Source organism: Boleophthalmus pectinirostris, unplaced genomic scaffold (assembly GCF_026225935.1).
Source record: "Boleophthalmus pectinirostris isolate CB_2022bp ecotype Guang Dong unplaced genomic scaffold, ASM2622593v1 HiC_scaffold_19, whole genome shotgun sequence".
Classification (NCBI taxonomy): Eukaryota; Metazoa; Chordata; class Actinopteri; order Gobiiformes; family Gobiidae; genus Boleophthalmus; species Boleophthalmus pectinirostris.
In genome coordinates this window covers 15179049-15200837 of record NW_026571140.1, presented here as the reverse complement: position 1 = coordinate 15200837, position 21789 = coordinate 15179049, and the positions used below count along the sequence as shown (strand labels likewise).

The following is a 21789-nucleotide window of genomic DNA, read 5'->3' as shown; positions in this document are numbered from 1 at the left end:
GCTCCAGGCAGTTGTGTATAATTTGTTAAGAATCATTCAGGCACTATATGAATGTCGTCTTTTACCATTGAAATAAATACCCACCCTTAATTCCAAACTTCTTAAAGGGCCCATTTAAACTATTGATCTATGTTAGAATGTAGTTTCCTCATCACAAACATGCCTGGAGTTGTGTTTTGTTTTATTCACACATGTTTGAGTAATTCTTTATTATTACAGCGTTCATATCTCTAAAGCTCAAAATGTCCTGTTCCACTTAGTGTTGTCATGAAATTATAGTTTTTAAGTTAACAACTTCTTTCAGGGTTCCCACAGTCATGAAAATCCTGGAAAAGTCATGAAAATTTAAAATGTCATTTTGCAGCCCTGGACAAGTCATGGAATTTTGTAAATTCATTAAAAGTTTTGGAAAAGTCATGGAATCTTGGTATCTCTTTCATGCAACAGCGTTCTGTTAAGTTATCATTAGGTCATTATGATTATTTCCGAAATTATGTGCCTTTTGTTTTGTTCGTAAAGTCATGAAAAATTCACTTTAGGTCATGAAAAAGTCAAAGAAAAGTTTTGAAATTTTGTCAGTGAAAAAGAGTGGGAACCCTTTCCTTTTACCTTTAGTTCAAAAGAGATTGACTATTCCAGGGAACACAAAAAACACAGTGGAGCACTTTCTGTATTACCACATGACATCGCTAAGTGGAACAGAGTGTTTTCTGTTTGAGAGAAGAACTTGGCCTAAATATGCTGGATTTGTGTGTTAAATATGCGTGAATAAAACAAAACACAACTCCAGGCATGTTAACTTAGATCAATAGTTTAAATGGGCCCTTTAAGAGGTTTGGAGTTAAGGTTGGACATTAAGTTCAATTGTAAAAGGTGACATTCATATAGCGCTTTTCAAACTTTCACAGCACTCAAAGTACTTTACATAAAGGGAAGACTCATTAACACACACATTCATACGCCAGTGTATGCAGACACTGGAGGCGAGGTGGTTTAAGTGTCTTGCCCACGAACACAACAACAGAAATCATTTGTAGGAATTGCACCATTCACCATTGCACCATTGCAGAATTAATTTGTGGGAAGTGGATGTAGCCGCTCTACCTACAATGCTGTTTTTTTTTTTTTATGTCAAAAGTGGAATTCGAGCTGAGCTACTAAGGCTGAATTATTCTTAATAAACAATTTGCTAATCAGGAAATAAATCTTTGTTAATGCTTTATTAAAGGTAATTAAGGTGTAGTTATTACCGTTATTTAATGCAGTTTAGTATTCTTCTAAAGTTTGCCTAATGTATTATGAGAAGGTTTATGCACCAGTACTTTTTAAATGGCAGAATATTTCTTACTGTTGTTTTTGCTTATGCCCAACTTTGTACATTTGTTGTTTATTGTCAAACCAACGAAGAGATTACCTCAATAATTCATGTGATCATTTTGCAGAAAGAGTTTATTTGTTTGGCCAAAGTAAAGCTAGAAGAAAACAGATGCTTAAAGGGCCCATATTACACTATTTTCTGATTTATGCTATAATCTTGTATCCTTATCAAAAATTTAGAAATTGCAAATCTCTACTGGACAAAATGTAAAAGGAATTGTCAACTTGAAAACTACCGCTTCATGACATCACAAGGTGGAACAGAGCATTTTGAGCTTTGGAGATGTAGACGGACTAATAATAAAGGATTTCTTAAACATGTGTGAATGAGGAGGTAATAATATGCCTTAAAGGTCACAAGAGTAAATCTGGAATAATATGGGACCTTTAACACATTGACCCTTCAGACACTACACCATCTATTATTTTAACTGCTACTATATCTGGCATGAGCACGAGCCATGCAGAGTTATATCATCGACCTCCTTTAACTTGATATTTCTGTGTGTGCCTAGAATGCTTTACAGTTCATCAAACAGTGCTGGAAGATGCAGGGACGTCCCTTGTTTCTGGTCCTCATCCGCGAAGATAACATCAAGTAATACACCGCACACATCTTAATGGCTTTATTTCCTCTTTCTTTCACCGATTGCATTCTTACTGGCCTCTGTCTTCTCACACCTCCATTTTCATGGGCCTATTATTCTTTCTCTGTCTCATAATAGTCTTGCCTTGACAGCCTCAATGCAATTTAACTCGTGTTGAATGTAATACTTGGCCTGGTCCTGAGATCTCTTCGCCATTGTGTATACCGCTTGTCACTTTAGTGTTGAGGTGGGACTGCCCATGCTTGTTGACTGCTTGATAATGTTTCTCATTTGTATCACTAAAGAAAAGCTGGCGGGTCCATTAGAGCACTGTAAGCCTTTATCGAGGGAGTTGTATTGATACTCTGCAGTAACATCACGCTGGGGGTGTTCTACATGGATCTCTATTGGCAAAATGTTCAACGGTTACATGGAGACAGAATGCACACATTAGCATAAAGTGTCAAATGTGTTTAAATATAGTCTGAAAACACAAGAAAAAACAAAACACAGCACATTTTCAGAGACTGTGATCAATACAAGCATTCATGATAGGATGACCAGACATTCAAAATTCTAAACTGGGACACATCCGAGTTGGCATAAATAAAATTGTGAAAAATCATCTAACATTGTGCTTTAGTTGGTCATAATCTGAGGGACGTCTGTTGCTGCATTTTTTTTGCTTTATGGTCATTTGCAAACATGTATTTCTGTATTTTGGCTAAACTAATGACAATTTATGCTCCTGTTGACAGGGATCAGATTAGTCAAAAATTGCGATAGTCCTGTTTTAGTCCTGTTTTAGACCTGATGTAGTCCTGGTTTAGTCTTAGTTTAGTTCTGGTTTAGATCAAATTGGTCATAAATAGGGACATCTGGGACATTTCTTGTAAAAACTGGGACAAATCACTGGTTTTGGATATATCTGCTGAAACAGGAAACACAGAGGTCAAACCTGGGACTGTCCCGGGTAAACGTCAGGTCATCCTAATTCTTGGTCAAAAAGTGAGAGTGACTAATTGAAAGACTGAGTAATTTTACATGTGAGAAAGGCTTGTTTAACAACACAAATCAGATCAATCAGTTCTTTTTGGTCAGATTGTGTTAAAATAATGCTCAGATTAAGTCTAACATGAGTTAGCGTCATACCCCCAAGGAATGTTGATGACATCAGCTGCAAAGTATCAATACGAAATGCACACTTTGGCATATGGTACAAGTGGCTTCCATGAAAATTCAATAGCCATTAGTTTGATAATTGATATTGATCACCTCACAGTAGTAACCTGCAGGATATCAAACTGATCTAAATATAAGGTCTGTGTAAATTCTACAAGTGAATGTGTAGATGCATTTCTCAAGTTCAAAGGTTTATAATAGACTGATATTGCTACTACTATAGATGCATTGAATGTAAAAAGTTACACTATTCAGTTTTTCACTGGAGCCCAACAAACGGAAACAAGCAAAATAACATCTTATTTAACAGATTATAGTATTTTTATTTTAATAGAACTTTAACACAATGCATTTTTTGTGCAGGGGAAGCCGCTTTAATCCCGTTCTGGACATGCTGGCGTCCTTCAAGAAGGGGGTCATTGGTGGGGTCAAAGTTCATGTTGACAGACTGCAGGTATGTGCCAACTTTTTATCCAGTAAGACTGTATTATATGTTTCTATTCCAGGAGTGTCTCAATTTAGCCTGATTCTTTTGCGCGACGGTATTGGATTTGTTCGCTTGACGGTAGACGGGAACTTTTTTAATTTAACCAATATTTAGTCGTGACGTATGCAGTGCGCCAAATCCTGTAGGAAGAAGGGCAATAATGTCTTTCCCCTTGATAAAATTTACCAAACATTCTCTTTGTTCCGGCTTTACATCCTCAATCTTGGGAATCGTTGCCAACACAGAATGTATGGCTTTGTTTACTGTTGTGCTGTACCACAAAAAGGGACCCAGACAGGTGCTTGAGTTTGATGTCATGGATTCATAGCTCTTCATTGATTGGCTGGTACACGGTCTATAACTTCTGGGGTTCTTGCAAGCTGTCTAGTTTATTCTGATTCCTGACCTAGTCACTGGAGAGAAATGAAAAGTGGAGGCACTAGGTGGCACCAGCCTGGCTAGTCTAAATCAAAGGTGGCCGTCAGACCATTTTTTGTTGGCCCTCAGGCTTCTTGTTGAATTGGTTCAAATGACCAAAAGTAGTACTTTTTATGCAGATCTGAAAAAAAATAATAATAATAGCATTTACATGTGATACAGGCCTAAAATAACTGTTCAAGCTTCATTAAATGTAGGGTACTCAAACCTTTGTTAAATCCAGCATTTTAAATGATTGGCTTGATTCACAGTGATTCACATTGGTCTGTATCTGTGGTCCTGGTATATGTTTCAATATGCATCTCTGTGAAAAAAGTTTGAACACCCCTGTTCTGTTGTATTCATAGTATTATTCATATTTTTGGTTTTGAATACTTTTCTGGCAAGATTTTTATTTTTTTAAATTTTTATAAGCAAAGAACATAAAATTTAGCAAATTTTGAGTGGTCAAAACTTTCAACCTAAGTATTTCATAAACCTACACAATTCTAAAGAAGATCTAGAGATCACTTTGGACTTGATAGTAGCTGTTGAAGTGAAATACACTCTTAACACTGTAACACTGATACTGACAATATTGCAGACATCACCCCATATAAACTGCATCTTAATGTTTCATCCTTTTTTTCATCAAACTTCAAGGGTAGAGCTGCTCCATTGGGAACTAGTGGTACACCTCCTAATCTGTAGTCACCGCTTCTCTCAGCAGGAGAGCTACCGTTTATCTGTTGTTTGACCTTGCCACGTTAAGATTGAATTTAGAAGGCACATTGTTTTTGTTTCCTTGTGGGGAAAACGGCCTGAGCATGAAAATGGGGGCATATTACGGAAAGGCGTTTTAGTGGCTTGTTAGAAATCCGCTGGTATGACTTTGAGCAACAACATTAAATTAAATGCTAAATTAAAGGACGCTAGTGATAAGATTACGATGTTTAAAGATATTACATTGGGCTAACAGACAGTGATGGGTGTGGTATTGCATTTTTATATTATTATTGAAATGAGACCCCTGTATGCTGGCTCCATCTAATTATAAAATGGTTTGTCCTCCGAGAATCAGGAAATGTGCTGTTAGCATGCTAATGTGTGTTGGAATCAGGGGTGTGCTAAGACCAGAATGACAAGGCTCACAGCAGAACATAAAGAGAGAGGGGAGACAATTTTCCTTGTAAATTGTTTTTAAAAATTACTTAAACTGCAGTCATACAGCTAAAACTGGGATGCCATTTCCCATATATTGAAGACCAACACTTACTTTGATTTCTGATTGGATAACAGTCTCAAAAAACAAAATGTCAAGTGTAAATAATGTAAATGTATGCAATCTTTACTGTGTAAATATTTTTGTAACTGTGAGGGTTGGAAAATGACTAAAACCTTGTGGAGGTGGCTTCTAGGTAGATGATTCACTATTGCCATCTGTTTAGTTTAGTTTAGTTTATTCTTTATTTGTCAGGGACTGTGTGCAAATTCATTAATCTGACAAAAGAAAAGATGAACTGCACCAGATTTAGCTGCTCCTACTTTCCATCTGCCGCCCTTGGGCAGGTGAACACACATTATAAATACACATTTCATTTTAATTACATTATAAGTTACATCCAATTAGTTATAAGTTACATTATCATTTCCTTCAGCGTTGATATTAGCAGTAACATACAATAAAATGGTACTTTTTGCAATATCACTGATGAATCTTCAGAGTAATAATGCTTTAAATACTATATAATTCGGAGTCATTAAGTCATCAAGTGTGTGTGCCTCTGATGTAAGAAAACACTTTGATTCATAGTTCTGATTATCGCTTGCTTCAAATAACAGCTTGCTTACTCTGTTTTTGATTTGCAGTGATTGTTCAAAATTATATATGATTTGACGAGATGGACCAGAGACGGTTTTCGGCACCTATACTGTCACCACCTTTTGATGTGTTAGAAAGAATAGGTAGTCCAGTGCAGGCTAATCTGTGTATCGTTCGCACATTCATTTTTCAAAATAAAACCAAAAATAAGAGAATGAAAAAAAAATTACGAACTGGACTGGACTGAACCAGGACTGAACCAGGACTGAACCAGGACTGAACCAGGTCTAAACCAGGAGTAAACCAGGACTGAACCAGAAGTGTCGGAGTGGGCCCAGAGATGCACCTGCATAGACTGTCGGGTGAGCAGGACTGAGACCGGGACCAGACCAAGACTGAGACTGGGACCAGACTGGAACAAGGAGAAGGACTGAAACAGGGACTGAGACAGGGACTGAGACAGGGACTGAGACCGGGGCTTAGACCAGGACTGAGACCAGGTTAGTCCTGTTTAGACCTGATTTAGTTCTGGTTTAGTCCTGTTTTAGTCCTGGTTCACTCTGTATGCGGCGCAAAAGTCCAGCATCGCAGTTTAAGTCACGGAAACGGGAAACGGCGGTTATACATTTTTACCATTATTAATTTAAACACAAAATCGAAAAACTGAAAAAACTAATCATTATCCGATTTTTCAATTTAGATTTAGAGACAAATAATGAAGAAAATTATTGTTCTTTTGTTTTCTTATTTTTAGTTTTATATTGAAAAATGAATCAACAAATGAGACACGGCTTCAGGGTGTGTATTGACAATGAGGCAGAAGTAGAGGTTAGAATATATTAAAAAAGGTAATTGTACTTTTTTGGAGATATGATATTGCGTAATAAATATTGCATAATAAAAATAATTAACACAAAGCAACTAAAAGAATAATTTTCCAACCAAGAATATATAATGACTTTTGCTCTTGTGTGGTTAATTTTACATTCCATTCCAGTTTGTGTAATACTTAAAACTCTACTTGACATTTACAAGCACATTTCACCACTTATGTCACAGAATGCCATTATATTCTCTGAAATTAACTGCTTGTGTGGAGATATGCTAGGGAGACTGCTTTCCCTGGAATGTACCACAGTATGGCATTAAAATTGCTTATTATTTAATTATAGTTTTTTTGTTTTTGTTTTTTTTTTTAACAGTGAAAAATATCATTAAAAAAATATGTAATTTACTGTGATCAGGTTCACCTCTACACAAATCAGGAAATTGGCTTGGTGCTTGGCTCCCTGGAAATAGATGTTTAATATCATACTGTGAAAAATTCCAGGCAAAGCAACACAAACTCTATGGTGAAGGAACTCCCACCCAAAAGGTTACACAGTACATCTTTAAATTTAATGTTACTTAAACATGCCTTCTAGCCTTTTACACAAAGTACTTATTTTGCTAAATTTTTACAAATCATAGTAATAATAGTAATAATAATAGTACATCAGACTTATATAACGCTCTTTTGGACACTTAAAGACACATTACTTGTAAAAACAATAAGAAAACACAATAAGAAATCATGGTGTGAATGCCTGGTTGAACAGTTTTTAGTAGGGATTTGAAATGCTGTAATGAGTATGATTTCCTAATGGATTATGGAAGTGAGTTCCAGATGGCGGGAGCAACGAAGGGTAAGTCCCCCAAGATCCGAGCTTAGTCCTGGGTCGGTGGAGGCAGTAAAAGGAGGTGATGGAGGTGAGATGTTGTCTAGGATGTGATGTCGTTGAGATAGACAGGGGCAGGTCCATGTAGACACTGGCACTGCATGTGAGGAGGCACAGTTTATGGTGGATTGAATGCCAGGGAATGCTAGCCAGGCTGGTGCCACCTTGTGCCTCTGCTCATTTTCATTTCTCTTCAGAAGACTAGGTCAGGAATAAGAATACACTAGACGGTTCGCAAAAAATCCGGAAGTGCAAGTTCAGACACCAACCAATCAGCGAAGAACTGTGTTGTCAAGATTCCTGGGATCAAGGATTTAAAGCTGGAATAAAGAGAATGCTTAATGCATTTTATCAAGCGGAAAGACATTATTGCCCTTCTTCCGACCTGAGCACAGGACTTATGTGCTCGTACTTCCTAGTTCAAGTCAGGACCCGAGCTGTAGCATTCTGGATGTACTGCAGCTGTCTCACAGCTCGTTTGGAGAGGCCAGTGAGCAGACCATTACAGTAGTCTAATCTACTAGAGACAAATGCATGGATAAGTCTCTCCAAGTCTGCTTTAGACAGTAAACCTTTGATTTTTGCAATGTTTTTTAGATGGTAAAAGGCTGCAGATGTTATTGATTTGATGTGGCTGTTAAAGTTCAAGTCTGAGTCCATTATTACCCCTAGATTTCTTGACGGATTTGAAGGTTTTAGAGAGAGAGACTGGAGGTGACTGCTGACACTGTCTCTTTGTTTCTGTGGGCCAAACACTATGACTTCAGTCTTGTCAGGGTTTAGCTGGAGAAAGTTGTTTTGTATCCACACACTGATCTGTTGGATGCAATGACAAAGTGAGTCCACTGGTCCATAGTCTCCTGCTGCCAGAGAGACGTAGATCTGAGTGTCGTCTGCATAATTGTGGTAGGACACGTTATTGCTGCTTATTAACTGGCCTAATTGCAGCATGTAGAGATTGAACAACAGTGGGCCCAGGATTGACCCCTGAGGCACTCCACAGGTCAGGGCCATGTGATCTTAGACACAGTTTCCAATTTCAACAAAATACTTCCTGTCTTCTAGATAGGACTTGAACCAGTTTAGTACAGTACCAGAGATGCCCACCCAGTCCTCCAGTCTCTGTAAGAGGATCCCATGATCGACAGTGTCAAAAGCAGCACTCAGATCTAACAGGATCAAGACTGAGACTTTGCGTGCATCAGTGTTCAGGCGGATGTCATTTGTCACCTTGATAAGCGCAGTCTCAGTGCTGTGGTGGGCTCTAAAACCTGACTGGAAAACATCAAAGGAGTTGTTCATTTGGAGAAAGTTCGTAAGCTGTTCGTAAACAGCTTTTTCGAGGACTTTGCCAAAAAACAGCAGATTTGAGATGGGAAATTGTTCAGTACTGTGGCATCAAGACTTTCTTTAGGAGAGGTTTAATGAAAGCAGTTTTCAACGTGTTTGGGAATGTCCCAGATTGAAGTGACATGTTAACTATGTGAGTGAGTGGTGAAAGTAAACTGTTGAGGACGGACTTTAGAAATCTAGTGGGTAACATGTCCAGGCAGCAAGTAGATGAACTCAGACTGGTAACGATCTCTAAAACAGTTTTGTCAGTTACAGGTACAGTACAGCTCTAAGTGTCTCTGTGGCTGCATGCTTGTCATTTGTAGAATTGATGGCATTTTTGATGCCCTGAACTTTGTCATTAAAGAAAACTGCAAACTCATTACATTTAGATGTGGAAATTAGTTCTAGTAGCAGTGGAACTGGGGGGGTTTGTTAATCTGTTCACTGTTGCAAACAGGACACGAGAGTTGTTACTGCAATTTCCAATAATGTCCAAAAAATGCTTCTTTCTTGTTTTACTCAAAGTGTAGTTGTACATATGCATTTTTTCCTCTGTAAATCTCATAATGAACCTGGAGGTTTGACTTGTGCCATTTCCGCTCAGCCTTCCGGCACTCCCTTTTCTGTGCTCTGACTGAGTCATCATTCCTCCACAGAGCTTTTTGCCTATATCTTTAACCATTTTAACCTTTATCGGGGCGATGGCATCCAGAACATTCAAAACACTCAAAGTCACAGAGTTCAACACATCACCAACATGAGGCTATTTCAAAATGTATCATTTCCATGAACAGTGCACCTGTGTTATCATGTATATGTCTTCTTCGAACAACTGTAGGACCAGCCGGTGGTTTGGGAATAACAGACAGGTCAAAGACACAGAAATGGTCAGACAGAGCAACATCAACCACACCCTTTGTAATGAGCAGGTCCAGAGTGTGCCCTCTGTTGTGAGTGGGCTCACTGACATGCTGAGTCAGACCAAAAGTTTCAAGGACAACACTAAACTCTTTGGCATTTTTGTCACACACATTATCCACATGTACTTTAAAATCACCTGTAATGACTAAACCATCAAAGTCTGTGCATACAACTGAAAGCATCTCAGTAAAATCATCAATAAAACTTTGATAGTGCTGAGGAGGTTTGTATATGAGTATGTAGAGTATGGAGGGTGATTGTTTTAGCTCCATTTTGAAGGAAACATAATCAAATGATGAAAACACCCCAAATGACAACCTGTGTGTAACCAAATGATCTCTAAAAAATGCACACACTCCTCCACCCTTTTATTTGCTTGTGTTTCAGATTCAAATTTGAAGTTGGGAGGGGTTGATTCCACTAACACTGCATGACCTGTGTTTTTGTCAAGCCATGTTTCAGTTAAAAACATAAAGTCAATTTTAAAAGAAGAAATAAAATCATTAATTAGAAATGATTTGTTACATAAAGATCTGACACTGTGCACAGCAAGTTTCTGCTTAGTTTCAGTAGGACTGGATGTTATCTTCTTACAGGGAATGTGAACTAAATTTCTCTGATTAGACAGTCTAACTGTCCTTCTTTTAACCCTATGTCTATGTGTATCCATAGAAACAAGCAAGTGACCAAAAGTTAGATAGTGCACCTTTAAACCAAGAACTTTCTCAAACTTATCCAACATGCATATCCACTTTGTTCCCAGACCTTGCACTGCTCCTCCGATATCATTCCTACATCCTACCGTTTTTCCCTTTTTAAACTTTCCCCAACATGGCCTGTTTATTATTCCCTTCACAACTCGCTCCTAAAGCTTTGAAACTGTTCTGTTCTTTATCATCTCATTGTTATGTGCAGCTGGGTTGCTGCTCCTGCTACATTTCTGTTTTAAGATGACTTCAGTTGGAATGGCTAATACTGCATTTAGGGCACAGGAGGAGGAGCCCTTGAACTCCTCCTACACATTTTTATAATACAGATATTTGTATTCAGATTGCTGTTAAAAAAAAAAAATAAATCTTTGTCACTATAGCTGAAACTTTACCTCTCTTTCAAATGCTTAATAGACATTTTAAAGGTTATATATTACGCAGAATTTACATTTATGAGCTTTTAGCCATGTTAGAACATTTTTTACTCAAAAACATAACTGGAGTTGTTTGAGTAACCCTTTTATTATTATTATTATTATTATTATTATTATTATTCTGTCTACATCTCCAAAGCTCAAAATGCTCTATTTCACCTTGTGATGTCATGCAGTGGTAGGTTTTAATGTTAACAGCTATTCCAGCAATTCCAGGGCTGAAATTCAAATGATTCTAGTGAAAGTTAAAAAAAAAAAAAAAAACACAAAAAATTATGGAGCACTTCCTGTATTACCACATGACATCGCAAGGTGGAACAGAGTTTTTTGTTTGAGAGAAGACATCAGAACTCAGACCTCTAAATATTGTTTGAGTTTGTGTCAAAAGTGTGAATGAAAAAACAAAACTCCGGGTATGTTTTTGATGAGAAAATATTATAACATAACATAATTAAGTACATCACTGGAATATTAACTTATAGAGGTTTTATTCCTAGCTTGGTTGGTGTCCTCAGCAATTTATCCAAAAAAAGTGTATTTTTTTCTCAGCAAATGCATGGGCCATTTATGAAATAAGTAATCTATGAGAAGCAATACATAATATATTGTGTTTGTATTTTGCTCTAGACCCTGATTTCCGGAGCAGTGGTGGAGCAGTTGGATTTCCTACGGGTCAATGAAGCAGAGTAAGTCTATTTTTTTATTTTTCATTTATTTATTTTTTTAATGTAAGGCATTTATTATTCATGTGGCCATCGTAATGCCTGAGAATGAAGTGTCCAAAAATTCAGAAACAGAATGTGGAATTTTGTATGATTCAAAATTCTTAAGGAATAGTATGTAGCCTGCGTGCTTAATGTTTTTAAAAAGGTCTTTACGACTGAGCATGAGATGCTAGTGTCCAGATCTGCAGATAGAGGAATCAGTTTTTCTCAATATATGGATAGGGCATGACTCATGTGAAAGCTCAGAAACTCCAGAATTCACTTTGATTGATGGTTGGCTGCAAGTGCTGGGCTTTAGGTAACAAGGATTCAATTCAGAGGGAGTCAGTTTAGGTTTAAACCAATTGGATTTCAGCACTGAAAGTGGAATTTGAAGTAGAAATTACTTAAAGGGCCCATATTACTTTATTTTCTGATCTGTGTTTAATACTAAATTAAGCAAATTTGACTCTTGTGAGCTTTAAACCATGTTAGAATGCAGTTTCCTCATCACAAAGGTACTCGGACTTGTGTTTTGCTTCATTTTCACATGTTTAACACACAAATCCTACACATTTAGTCTGAGTTTTCCTCTAAAACAGAAAACACTGTGATGTCATGTGGTAATGCAGGAAGTGCTCCACTGTCTTTTTAAACTACATACATTTTCTTTAGAATCCTTTTAGAATCCTTTGAATCATTTGTGCACTTGAATTTCCAATCTTCACTAAACAAAAGGTAAAAAGTTAGCTGTTAACATGAAAACTACTATTTGATGACATCAAAAGGTGGAACAGACTCATGGAACGTGTGTGAAAGAAACAAAACCCAACACATGGTATGTTTTTGATGAGGTAATAGCATTTTAACATGGCTTAAAGCTCAAAAGAGGTAAAATTTGCACAATGCATCCCATTCTCCTTTGGAAGCATAAAGTGCTTAAAGGGACAGTTCAGAATTTTGGACAGGGCATCCTTGTAGAAAGACAGGTCGCTGGTGCTAGGCTAGCGCATGTCAAGCACCCGAAGCAAATCTATTATTACACCAGACTATTGATGTAAATGTCTGTGTTGATAGAATAATGTCTGAAATAAAACTAACCTTGCATCACATGAATTGTCACATGTTGAGGGACTATTTTCACATCTATCAGTCCGCTGCTGCCAAGTTTTCTATTAGGAAGTACAACTCGCTGCTGTTGCTCAGACATAAATCTTGCAAATGCAAGGTTGTTTTTTCTTCTAAAATTATTCTATCGACAGAAATTCACGTCAATAGTCTGGCATTATAATTGTTTTTCCTCCGGTGCTTTGTGGAGTGAGTAAGACTCTTTTTAGTGGTAGGCTAACTATGCCCATTAACATGCACTAGCCTAGCACCAGCGACCTCTGCAAATACAAGGACTGGATGGAATATTTAAAAAAGTGTCTCCACATGTCTCCAACACTCTGACTCACTCCAAACTGTTCATTTAAAGGCACCAAGGCTTAGGCTGTTTTACGGTTCGCTTGTATCGTTGTAACTATAAGCAGTGTTGACAAAGAAAAATATATGTGTGCCTGTGTATTTGAATGAAGGATCCCAGAGTTTAAAAGCTTTGAGGAGTTGGAGCTGCCGAAACACTCGAAAGTGAAGAGACAGACAAGTACCCCCAATGTGTCCGACCTGGAGCAGCAGCCTGAGATCAGCGTGGAAGAATGGATTCACAGGCCCACTCACGAGATTCTGCAGAAGTTCCATGTAAGAACAGCTTAAAGTGCATATGACAGGTTTCGTTTTTCAAATTATTACTTGGTTTGGTGGGATCAAAGACTGTATATATACATAAATGATCCTGGTGTTTTTATTTTGCTATTTTGTCCACAAATCAAGATATGAATACCAATGATCAGTGAGCTGCGCACTTTAGCTGAGGTTGCTTCTGCCAGTATTAGGAACAGGTTTGACTGACAGTGTGTCCACCCCCTGCTAAACCAGTGCTGGGAACTTTCAATAGTCTCACCCCAGACTGACTCTATGATCTTGACCATGAATTGTGGTCGGAATTCTAAATATGGAACTGGGCTCCAAATTCACCCCTAAAACTGCAGGCCTCTTGAGCTTCGTTTGACTGGAGCCAAAGATTATGAGTGAAGTCAAGCTCACTTAGTCCACTTCTTTATACAGTCTATATTTGGGATAGTACGTGTGGTGAATATGTGTCATAGTTTTACATCAGTTAAGTGGTAGTTTGTGAAGAAATGTTTAGAACAAAAGGAACAAATTACAGCAAGCAGCACTGAGTAAAATGGAATACCTTTACCTATGTTATCAACACAGAAAATTCCATCTAAAATACAGGGACAATGTGCGCACAATGAAGGCATTTTTCTAAACCTTCATTTAACAAAATAAAGCTATTGTTATTTTATTTTTTTTTTTTTGTACAATTTACACAGTTGTTAGCACTTGTTAACATAATTTTTGCGTGGTAACAGTGTGGCATTACCTTTACCTATATCACATCCAGGAAGTAAAATGATATAAAATTATATAATTATGTTAAGTGAAATGCATAACCAGCCATATGCATTTTAATGAAATGTCAATGTTCGCAATCACTAGTGTCATGTTTTCTATGTAAATCATTTTCAAGAGACTATTTGGGTGCTTCAGTACAGATAAACAGCGCATTTATTCCTTCTTAAGAGCTCCACCTGCTGCTGCTCTGAGGATTAGTACAGTGCCAGTGTATTGGTACTGAAAAACATTATTTCTTTTTGCTCCTCTTTCTTGTACTTAATAATGTAACCTACTTACTGAAGGATACATAGTTGTGGGTCATTTTATTATAGTGGTTTGTACATTCATTGTATTAATAGTTATGATTCACAATACATTTCTGTATCATTTTCTTTCCAACTTTAAATTATTATCTGGCTAAAGGAAATGGAGCTGCAATTCTGAGTTTGAGATGCTGAAAAAACAACTGCTTTTTAACCCATAGCACAATGTCGTGAATCACAAAAGTGTGTTATAAGTGCAATGAGACGCTTTTGTGGCATAATATTTTTTGTCTTTTTCTTTTGTTAATGCCCAGGATTGTGACTGCTTAGCCAGTCAGGCTCAACTTGCCGGATTAATCCTTCAAAGAGAAGGCCCAGGCTTTCTTGCCAAAGATGGTACATTTTCTACTACTACTTTTCTCAAATATTTAAAATCAGTTCAGTGTGTACATAACGTCCTCATCTCTATTGATAATAACATGTATTTCATCTAATGCAATGTCTGTGATTCAGTGGGGCTGATGGACGAGCTGGAGAGGATCTACAGGAGGGCCGGCAGCAGGAAGCTTTGGTCAGACACACACTTTCATGTACAACTACACAATCACATACAAAATGTTACACATAAACACAGCAGTCATTTAAGTGCCCATTGTAGTAACTGGTGGGGTTGTACACATGTCTTTTTGGACACATCTGAAGTCACTGGTTTTAGTACATGCACATACTGTTGTATAAGTGCTGTATATAACTCGTATCTAATCTGGCCATACTGTAGGCTGGCAGTGCGCCTTGTTGCTGCCATTCTCAAGAAGTTTGCGGGCTCAATAGCCCCTCACATCACCACTATACTGGTGAATGGGAAACAGGTAATACAATGTACTAGTCAGCTCAGTGCTAGTTGGATAGCTAGCTGTCTAGCTTGAGAGATTAAGCCAAAACATGCATAGCCGCTCTGCTTATATGGCCCCTTCCCTGTTCTTCATACTGACATCAATAGAAGGCTTACTGCATAGCTCCTTAAAAAGTCCCATTTATCTTCATTACAACATTAGCTTAAAACATGGCTACCTCTCTTACACAGCTAGCTAGGCCACTCTATTGGCATGTTGTCTCTGAGGTTGACCATAACGTGTCGGTGGTTAATTTATTCCTCATTAAACATCACGCATTTCTATTATTATTTGGCCTTTTCTGGCCTGATAAATCTTCATGTATTAATTTGCAGTTATTTGTTGTGATAATTGGTCAAACATTTCACTGTCTTATATTACTTTATACTAAATACTAATAACTAGTTCCAACTATGTAATTGTGTGTCTGTGACTCGACAATCTTGAAATATGTCACTTAAAAATAACCAGATGACCTGACTGAAACAATCCCAAATCAGCCCTTCCTTTTTGTTTTAATTTAATTTAATTTAATAGTGTATGCTCCCTGTATTCCTGCCAGGTACACAGTTATTGCATCCTTCTCCTGACTATTCTTTGCCAGCATAAATTGATATTCCATATGGGAAAATTAACATGGGGAATGTTTTCAACTTGGTGAATGGTAAACCAATATTGAGTTTAATTTATTGTCTCATGTGGATTCCTTAACATAGATGAGGAAGTGAAGCTTGAAATAGGTTCACCAACAATGCGTCCCTGGACTGGCTTCATGCTTCATACACAATAATATATGACCTCATTCCCAAACTCTAGGTGCACCTCATTTGTACAATCTCACATATTCTACCTGCATACATGCCACATCTATAGGGAGCTGGGCTAAGCAAATCCACAAGAAAATGTATAGCTCTGCTGATTTTAGCCATGAATCATTTAATGTGATCATGCCATTTGTCTACTGCTTCTGTGAGGAGATGGCTTCACCACTGTTTGTCTGTAGTTACCCTTGCTGAAGTCACTTGTGAGGTTTAGTGCTTGTTCTCATAGGAAAACTGCAATACAGAGGAGGCTGCTATATGTACATGCAGCTTGAAGTGAACATTAAAATGCTTTTTGTTATTTTATTTGAAGGTTAACATCTATTACAGTGAATACGTTATCAGTGAAATTTGAAGTATTAATGTAATGGTTAAAGGGCCCATATTATGCTATTCTCTGATCTATGTTACAGTGTTGTTTCCTCATCAAAACATTACACCTTGTGATGCCATGTGTTAGTACAGGATGTGCTCCATTGCATTTTTAAACTCACACAGCTTCACTAGAATCATTGGATGGTTTCAGCTTGCCAATTTCTACTGAACAAAAGGTAAAAGGTAGCTGTTAAATTTAAAACTACTACTTCATGACATCAAAAGGTGGAACAGACAGTGTAATAATAAAGGATTACTCAAACATGTGGAAATGAAACAAGACACAACTGCAGGTATTTTTTAATGAGGTAACAACATTATAACATGGCTTAAAGCTCACAAGAGTTAAGTTTGTGTAATATAGGACCTTTAAGTTTCATTTGTCAAGAATGTTCTTCTTCTCGCCACTAGGTCTGTTGTCCGCCTTGCTGCCAGTCTCTTAACTAAGCTAGTGGACAGCCTTGCCCCCAGTATTACTAGTATATTAGTGCATGGCAAGCAGGTAAGTGGACACACAGACTGAAGGCAATCTTTTGGTACAAGCTGATTTGGCTCTGATTTGGAAGTGGCATGTCAGGACTTTTATTTTAATGTTCACTGTTGGAATGAATGTTAACAATAAGCTCCTCATGCCGTGATCCTATGGGAGTTGTTCAAAATAGCTGCATGTTCTCATTCCTCGCTTCCATTGTGTGTGGATCTAAACTGTAGTTGGAGCGAGGCTACCAGCATGACCTCCATAGAATCCTAATATGCGACTCTGTATGTGCCCATTGACATATTGTGGCCCAGGAGTTTGCCTGCTGCCACCCGCTTATGCTGGATGGGCTTCAGTGCATCATTTTCTGTCAAGTCTTATTCTGAGATTAGCTTCCTCTCCTGAGTGTCAGTTATCTGAGCTCATTTTTAGCCCTCTGAACACTTTTAGGCATTTCATTATGCTGAAGGAGCTCAAGGTGTGAATCTGCATATAGATTGCCTAGCGGAGGGAATGCTCCTCGACATGATTGCGAAAGCTGATTTTAAATTTGAGTCGTGCTTCTCTGCTTACAATAACAGTTCAGGTAGAAGAAAAAAAGGCAGCACCTATTTAGCTCTATTTGGACTCCATCCAATGATTATTTTTCTCCTTGGAATTGAAATTCAACATTGTGTTCCTTTCTGCATTTAAAGATAGCCATTCCAAGCTGTTCCCAGCCTCAGGCCTTTTGTGAGTTCAAATCAGTTTCGATGTGAAGATGGAATATTGATTAACATCTTCAAAGTGCTGGATTTCATCAGTGTGAGGCATAAAAGTGAGGTCCTCTCATCAGGAAGATTGCAGAGGTGTAATTTTCAGCAGATGGCTTTCAGGAGAAACAAAATACTAAGAGTAATCTTCTGATCTGCAATTTTGCCCACTCACTTTTATGTTTAGCTGGGAGAGGAGGCCAATTTGAAAACAATGAAGCATAGTTTTAGCTCATGTAGAGTTTTGATGTACATACAGTGACTCCACTCTCCTGTGTCCTGTGTGCTTGCCTCTGTGTTATTACTAGGTGACCCTGGGCTTATTCGGCCATGAAGAGGAGGTGATTTCTAACCCATTGTCACCAGGAGTGATCCAGGGCATCATCTACAGCAAATGTGCCCCTCACGGCGGCCAGAGAGAGGCCGTTCTTCAGCAAGAGCTGGTCATACACATCGGATGGATCATTTCCAACAACCCTGAGCTATTCAGCGGCATGCTTAAGATCAGGGTTGGGTAAGGCACAAGAAACTTAATACTAAACACTAAATACGGAGTGTGGAGGTCACACAGATTTCTAGATGTTTATAACAGGGCGTTGTGCTGTGTCAAATCTAGTTTGGCTGTTTGGATTATACTGTATTTTGTGTATTCTTGTTGAATAAGGTGGTATACATTTTATTGTTTATTCTATTTGTCAGACTTAAGATTTTGTTTTTGACAGACCTTTATATAATGAAAATGTATGTCTATGCTTTGAATTGGATACACTATATGATTTTCTGTATTCTATATGTGCACATATAGAGAGATTGTAGATGGTGTTGATTCTGTCTCAGGTGGATAGTACAGGCCATGAAACATGAGCTGAAGATCCGAGCAGGTGACATGCCTCCACAGGACATCTACCAACTGTCCCCCAGTGACATCAAACAGCTGCTGCTGGACGTGCTGCAGCCACAGCACAGGGGCAGGTGCGCTTATACACACGTGCTTCTAATGGTTATTGCTTTACTATATCAACTCTTCTGTGATTTTACACACCAATAAATACATTGTTTATAAATTTCAGTATTAGCAGAGACCTATGAAATGGAACATATGCAATTTTAATAGAGATACTGGTATTAACACCACTAAACATATATCTTTTAAAAAGTTTGGCAGATGATACCCACCCACTCAGATAGATGTTTGTGATAACAACACCAAGTTTAAAGACACTTAAAATTTTAACTGTTCACATTATTGGTTTATTTAGCAGGAGATTATGATAGACAAAAATGTTGACCCCACAATAATTTAGTAGATTTTATTTACTACTTAGGTTGCCACATATTACTCTCTGAAGATTAAATGCACTTTTGAGGCTAGAAAATACAGTGACATTTCAACACTAGAAAAAAAAAAAAGTCTTAAAATCCTTTGTATTTAGAGCTGATGTTAGTGAATCATTGACATGTATTTTGATTTAGTTGCATTTTAACGGGTCACTCTTTTGCACCCAAAAGGTATTATTTTTTATTACTTATTACTCTGCTACTCAATTTCCCTCAGTGTTTAATAATGTCATATCTTACCTGATCTAATCTCTGACACACTGACTTATAGGTAATTTCCTGTCCAGTGATCCACATAATGCTGTGTGTGTGTAAAATGCCCTGTGTGTGTGAGCCTTTAGAACAGTGAGTGTGCTCTGTCCCAGGCCCTGGCTCAACAGAAGACAGATAGATGGCTCTTTGAACAGAGTGCCCCTGGGCTTTTATGACCGCGTGTGGCAAATCCTGGAGAGGACTCCCAACGGGATCATGGTGGCTGGGACCCACCTCCCTCAGGTACACTTTATGTCTCACTTAAAGAAGACATATTATGCTTTATTTTGAAAGTTCTGAAAAGTCCTCATAAACTGATCGCAGTGAATAATTAAGATGCTTGGAATGCATACAGTAAGTGAAGAAAAGGTTTGGACAACTGCAAACCATTTGAAATTAAGTAGGTCTGTTTTTAACATTTTAATTTAACATTTAGTTTTACATAACTGAAAGCCCATTCCTTTTCCTAGTAGCTGTAACAGTAGCAGATTTTAATTTGCACACATTGTACATGGATATCAGCCAAGCTTACCAGTCACACTTACAATTAGTTCAAAATTCTGCGGCACGTCTTTTAACCGGCACACGTCATAGATAACACATCACATCTATATTATTCTCATGACACTTGCTCCCCATTAATTTTAGAGTTGATTTTAAAATTGTATTGTTTTTAAAGCACTTTATGGATTGGCCCCAATGTACATCTCAGACCTCACTGTTCCTACACTCCACGTGCTCTGAGGTTTGAGGGCCAGCTTCAACTTGTCATCCCAAAAACGAGACTCAAAAGCCGGGGTGACCGAGCCTATCTGTGGTTGGACCCAACCTTTGGAACGCTCTACCCCCTCACATTCAGTCGATTCTTTTAAGTCTCCTTTAAAAACAAACTTTTACTCACCAGCTTTTAACACGGCATAAGAATTGAGTGTTGTGTATCTTTTATTGATATTATTTGCTATTTTGGGTGGAGAGTCCCTGCCTCAAGTGGAAGAGTTAAAGTATCTCGGGGTCTTGTTCACGAGTGAAAGAAGGACGGAGTGTGAGATTGACAGGCGGATCGGATCGGTTCAGTGTCTGCAGTGATGCGGTTGCTGTATCGAACCATTGTCATGAAGAGGGAGCTGAGCCAAAAGGCAACGCTCTCAATTTACCATTCATCTACATTCCTCCCCTCAGCTATGGTCATGAGCTTTGGGTAATGACCAAGAGGAGCCAGCTGAGGTGGCTCGAGCATCTGTTCCGGATGCTTCCTGGACGCCTCCCTCCTGAGGTGTTCTGGGCATGCCCCAGCGGAATGAGGCCCCGAGGAAAGCCCAGGACATGCTGGGACTATGTCTCTCGGCTGGCCTGGGAATGCCTTGGGCCCTCGGAGGAGCTGGAGGAAGTGTCTAGAGTAAAGGAAGTCAGAGAGTCCCTGCTTAGACTGCTGCCCCCGCGACCTGGCCCTGGATAAGTGGAAGAGAATGGATGAATGGATGGACATATGCTATTTTTCCATTTACAAATCCTTTGTATGTTGTTTTTTTTTTTTTTGTAATTGACTTGCTTATATATTTTATACTTTATTTTATTTAATGTGTTAATTTATACTGTGCTTACTATGTGCAGCACTTTGGAATCTTTGTGTTGGTAAAATGTGTTAATACAGATAAAGTTGGATTTGATTGGATTGTTGAAAAATGGCTACCTAACATTTCTGAACCCAGCATGTACGACCTGTTTTTTATTAAATAAGTTAGTGACAACACACATTTTCAGAGCACTTAAACCAAGAATTGAGTTCAAAATTATTTTATTCACCTTTAAGTGTTTGCATGGCCTAATGCCCTCCTACCTCACTGACCAGCTCCACCCTTACACCAGCTCTCGCACTCTTAGGTCAGCAGATCAGTTGCACCTTGCTGTCTCATAGACTAAACACAAGCTTCATGAGGACTGTGCATTTTCTGTTGCTGATTAGAAACTAGAGAATTACAAACTATACTTGTTAAATCGCTTCTAAAATCACAGTTTTTTCACTGGTGAGATGTACATTTCTTGTTATTAATTAACTTATACCTTATTGTTTTTTTATGTTTTAGTCGTTGTATTAACTGTGATTGTCCTTGTCTATTCTATGTTTGTGTACAGCCTTTAGCCAGCTGTAAAGTTTTTAAAGTGCTTTTTAAATAAATTTGATACAGTATGGTAAGCCTTGAATACATGACTCAGTTGTTTATGGTAAAGTAACATCATTATATCATGGCTCACAAAAAGTGTATGACCTGGCTCACAAAAAGTTAATTTGTCTCCTGATGTATAGCAACCCACCCTGTCGGACATGACCATGTACGAGATGAACTTCTCTCTGCTGGTGGAGGACACGCTAAAGAACATCGTCTTACCCGAGTACAGACAGATAATAGTTGAGGTAATTAA

The 21789-nt window shown here is 38.1% G+C and overlaps 1 protein-coding gene across 3 annotated transcripts in view; it reads left to right on the top strand.

Moving 5' to 3' along the window:
* Positions 1-21789, top strand: part of phkb (phosphorylase kinase, beta) — a 152321-nt gene that overhangs the window by 128286 nt on the left and 2246 nt on the right. For 2 of the 3 annotated variants that reach the window (XM_020941414.2, XM_020941413.2), the window contains 11 exons: positions 1893-1975; positions 3510-3600; positions 11618-11676; positions 13272-13434; positions 14774-14855; positions 14973-15030; positions 16960-17050; positions 18087-18292; positions 18616-18750; positions 19482-19611; positions 21674-21781. In XM_020941414.2, coding sequence (XP_020797073.1) covers positions 1893-1975; positions 3510-3600; positions 11618-11676; positions 13272-13434; positions 14774-14855; positions 14973-15030; positions 16960-17050; positions 18087-18292; positions 18616-18750; positions 19482-19611; positions 21674-21781 — 1206 coding nt within the window. Of the gene's footprint in view, positions 1-1892; positions 1976-3509; positions 3601-11617; positions 11677-13271; positions 13435-14773; positions 14856-14972; positions 15031-15237; positions 15329-16959; positions 17051-18086; positions 18293-18615; positions 18751-19481; positions 19612-21673; positions 21782-21789 lie in introns of all 3 variants that reach the window. The other variant, XM_055154295.1, reaches the window with a different exon arrangement.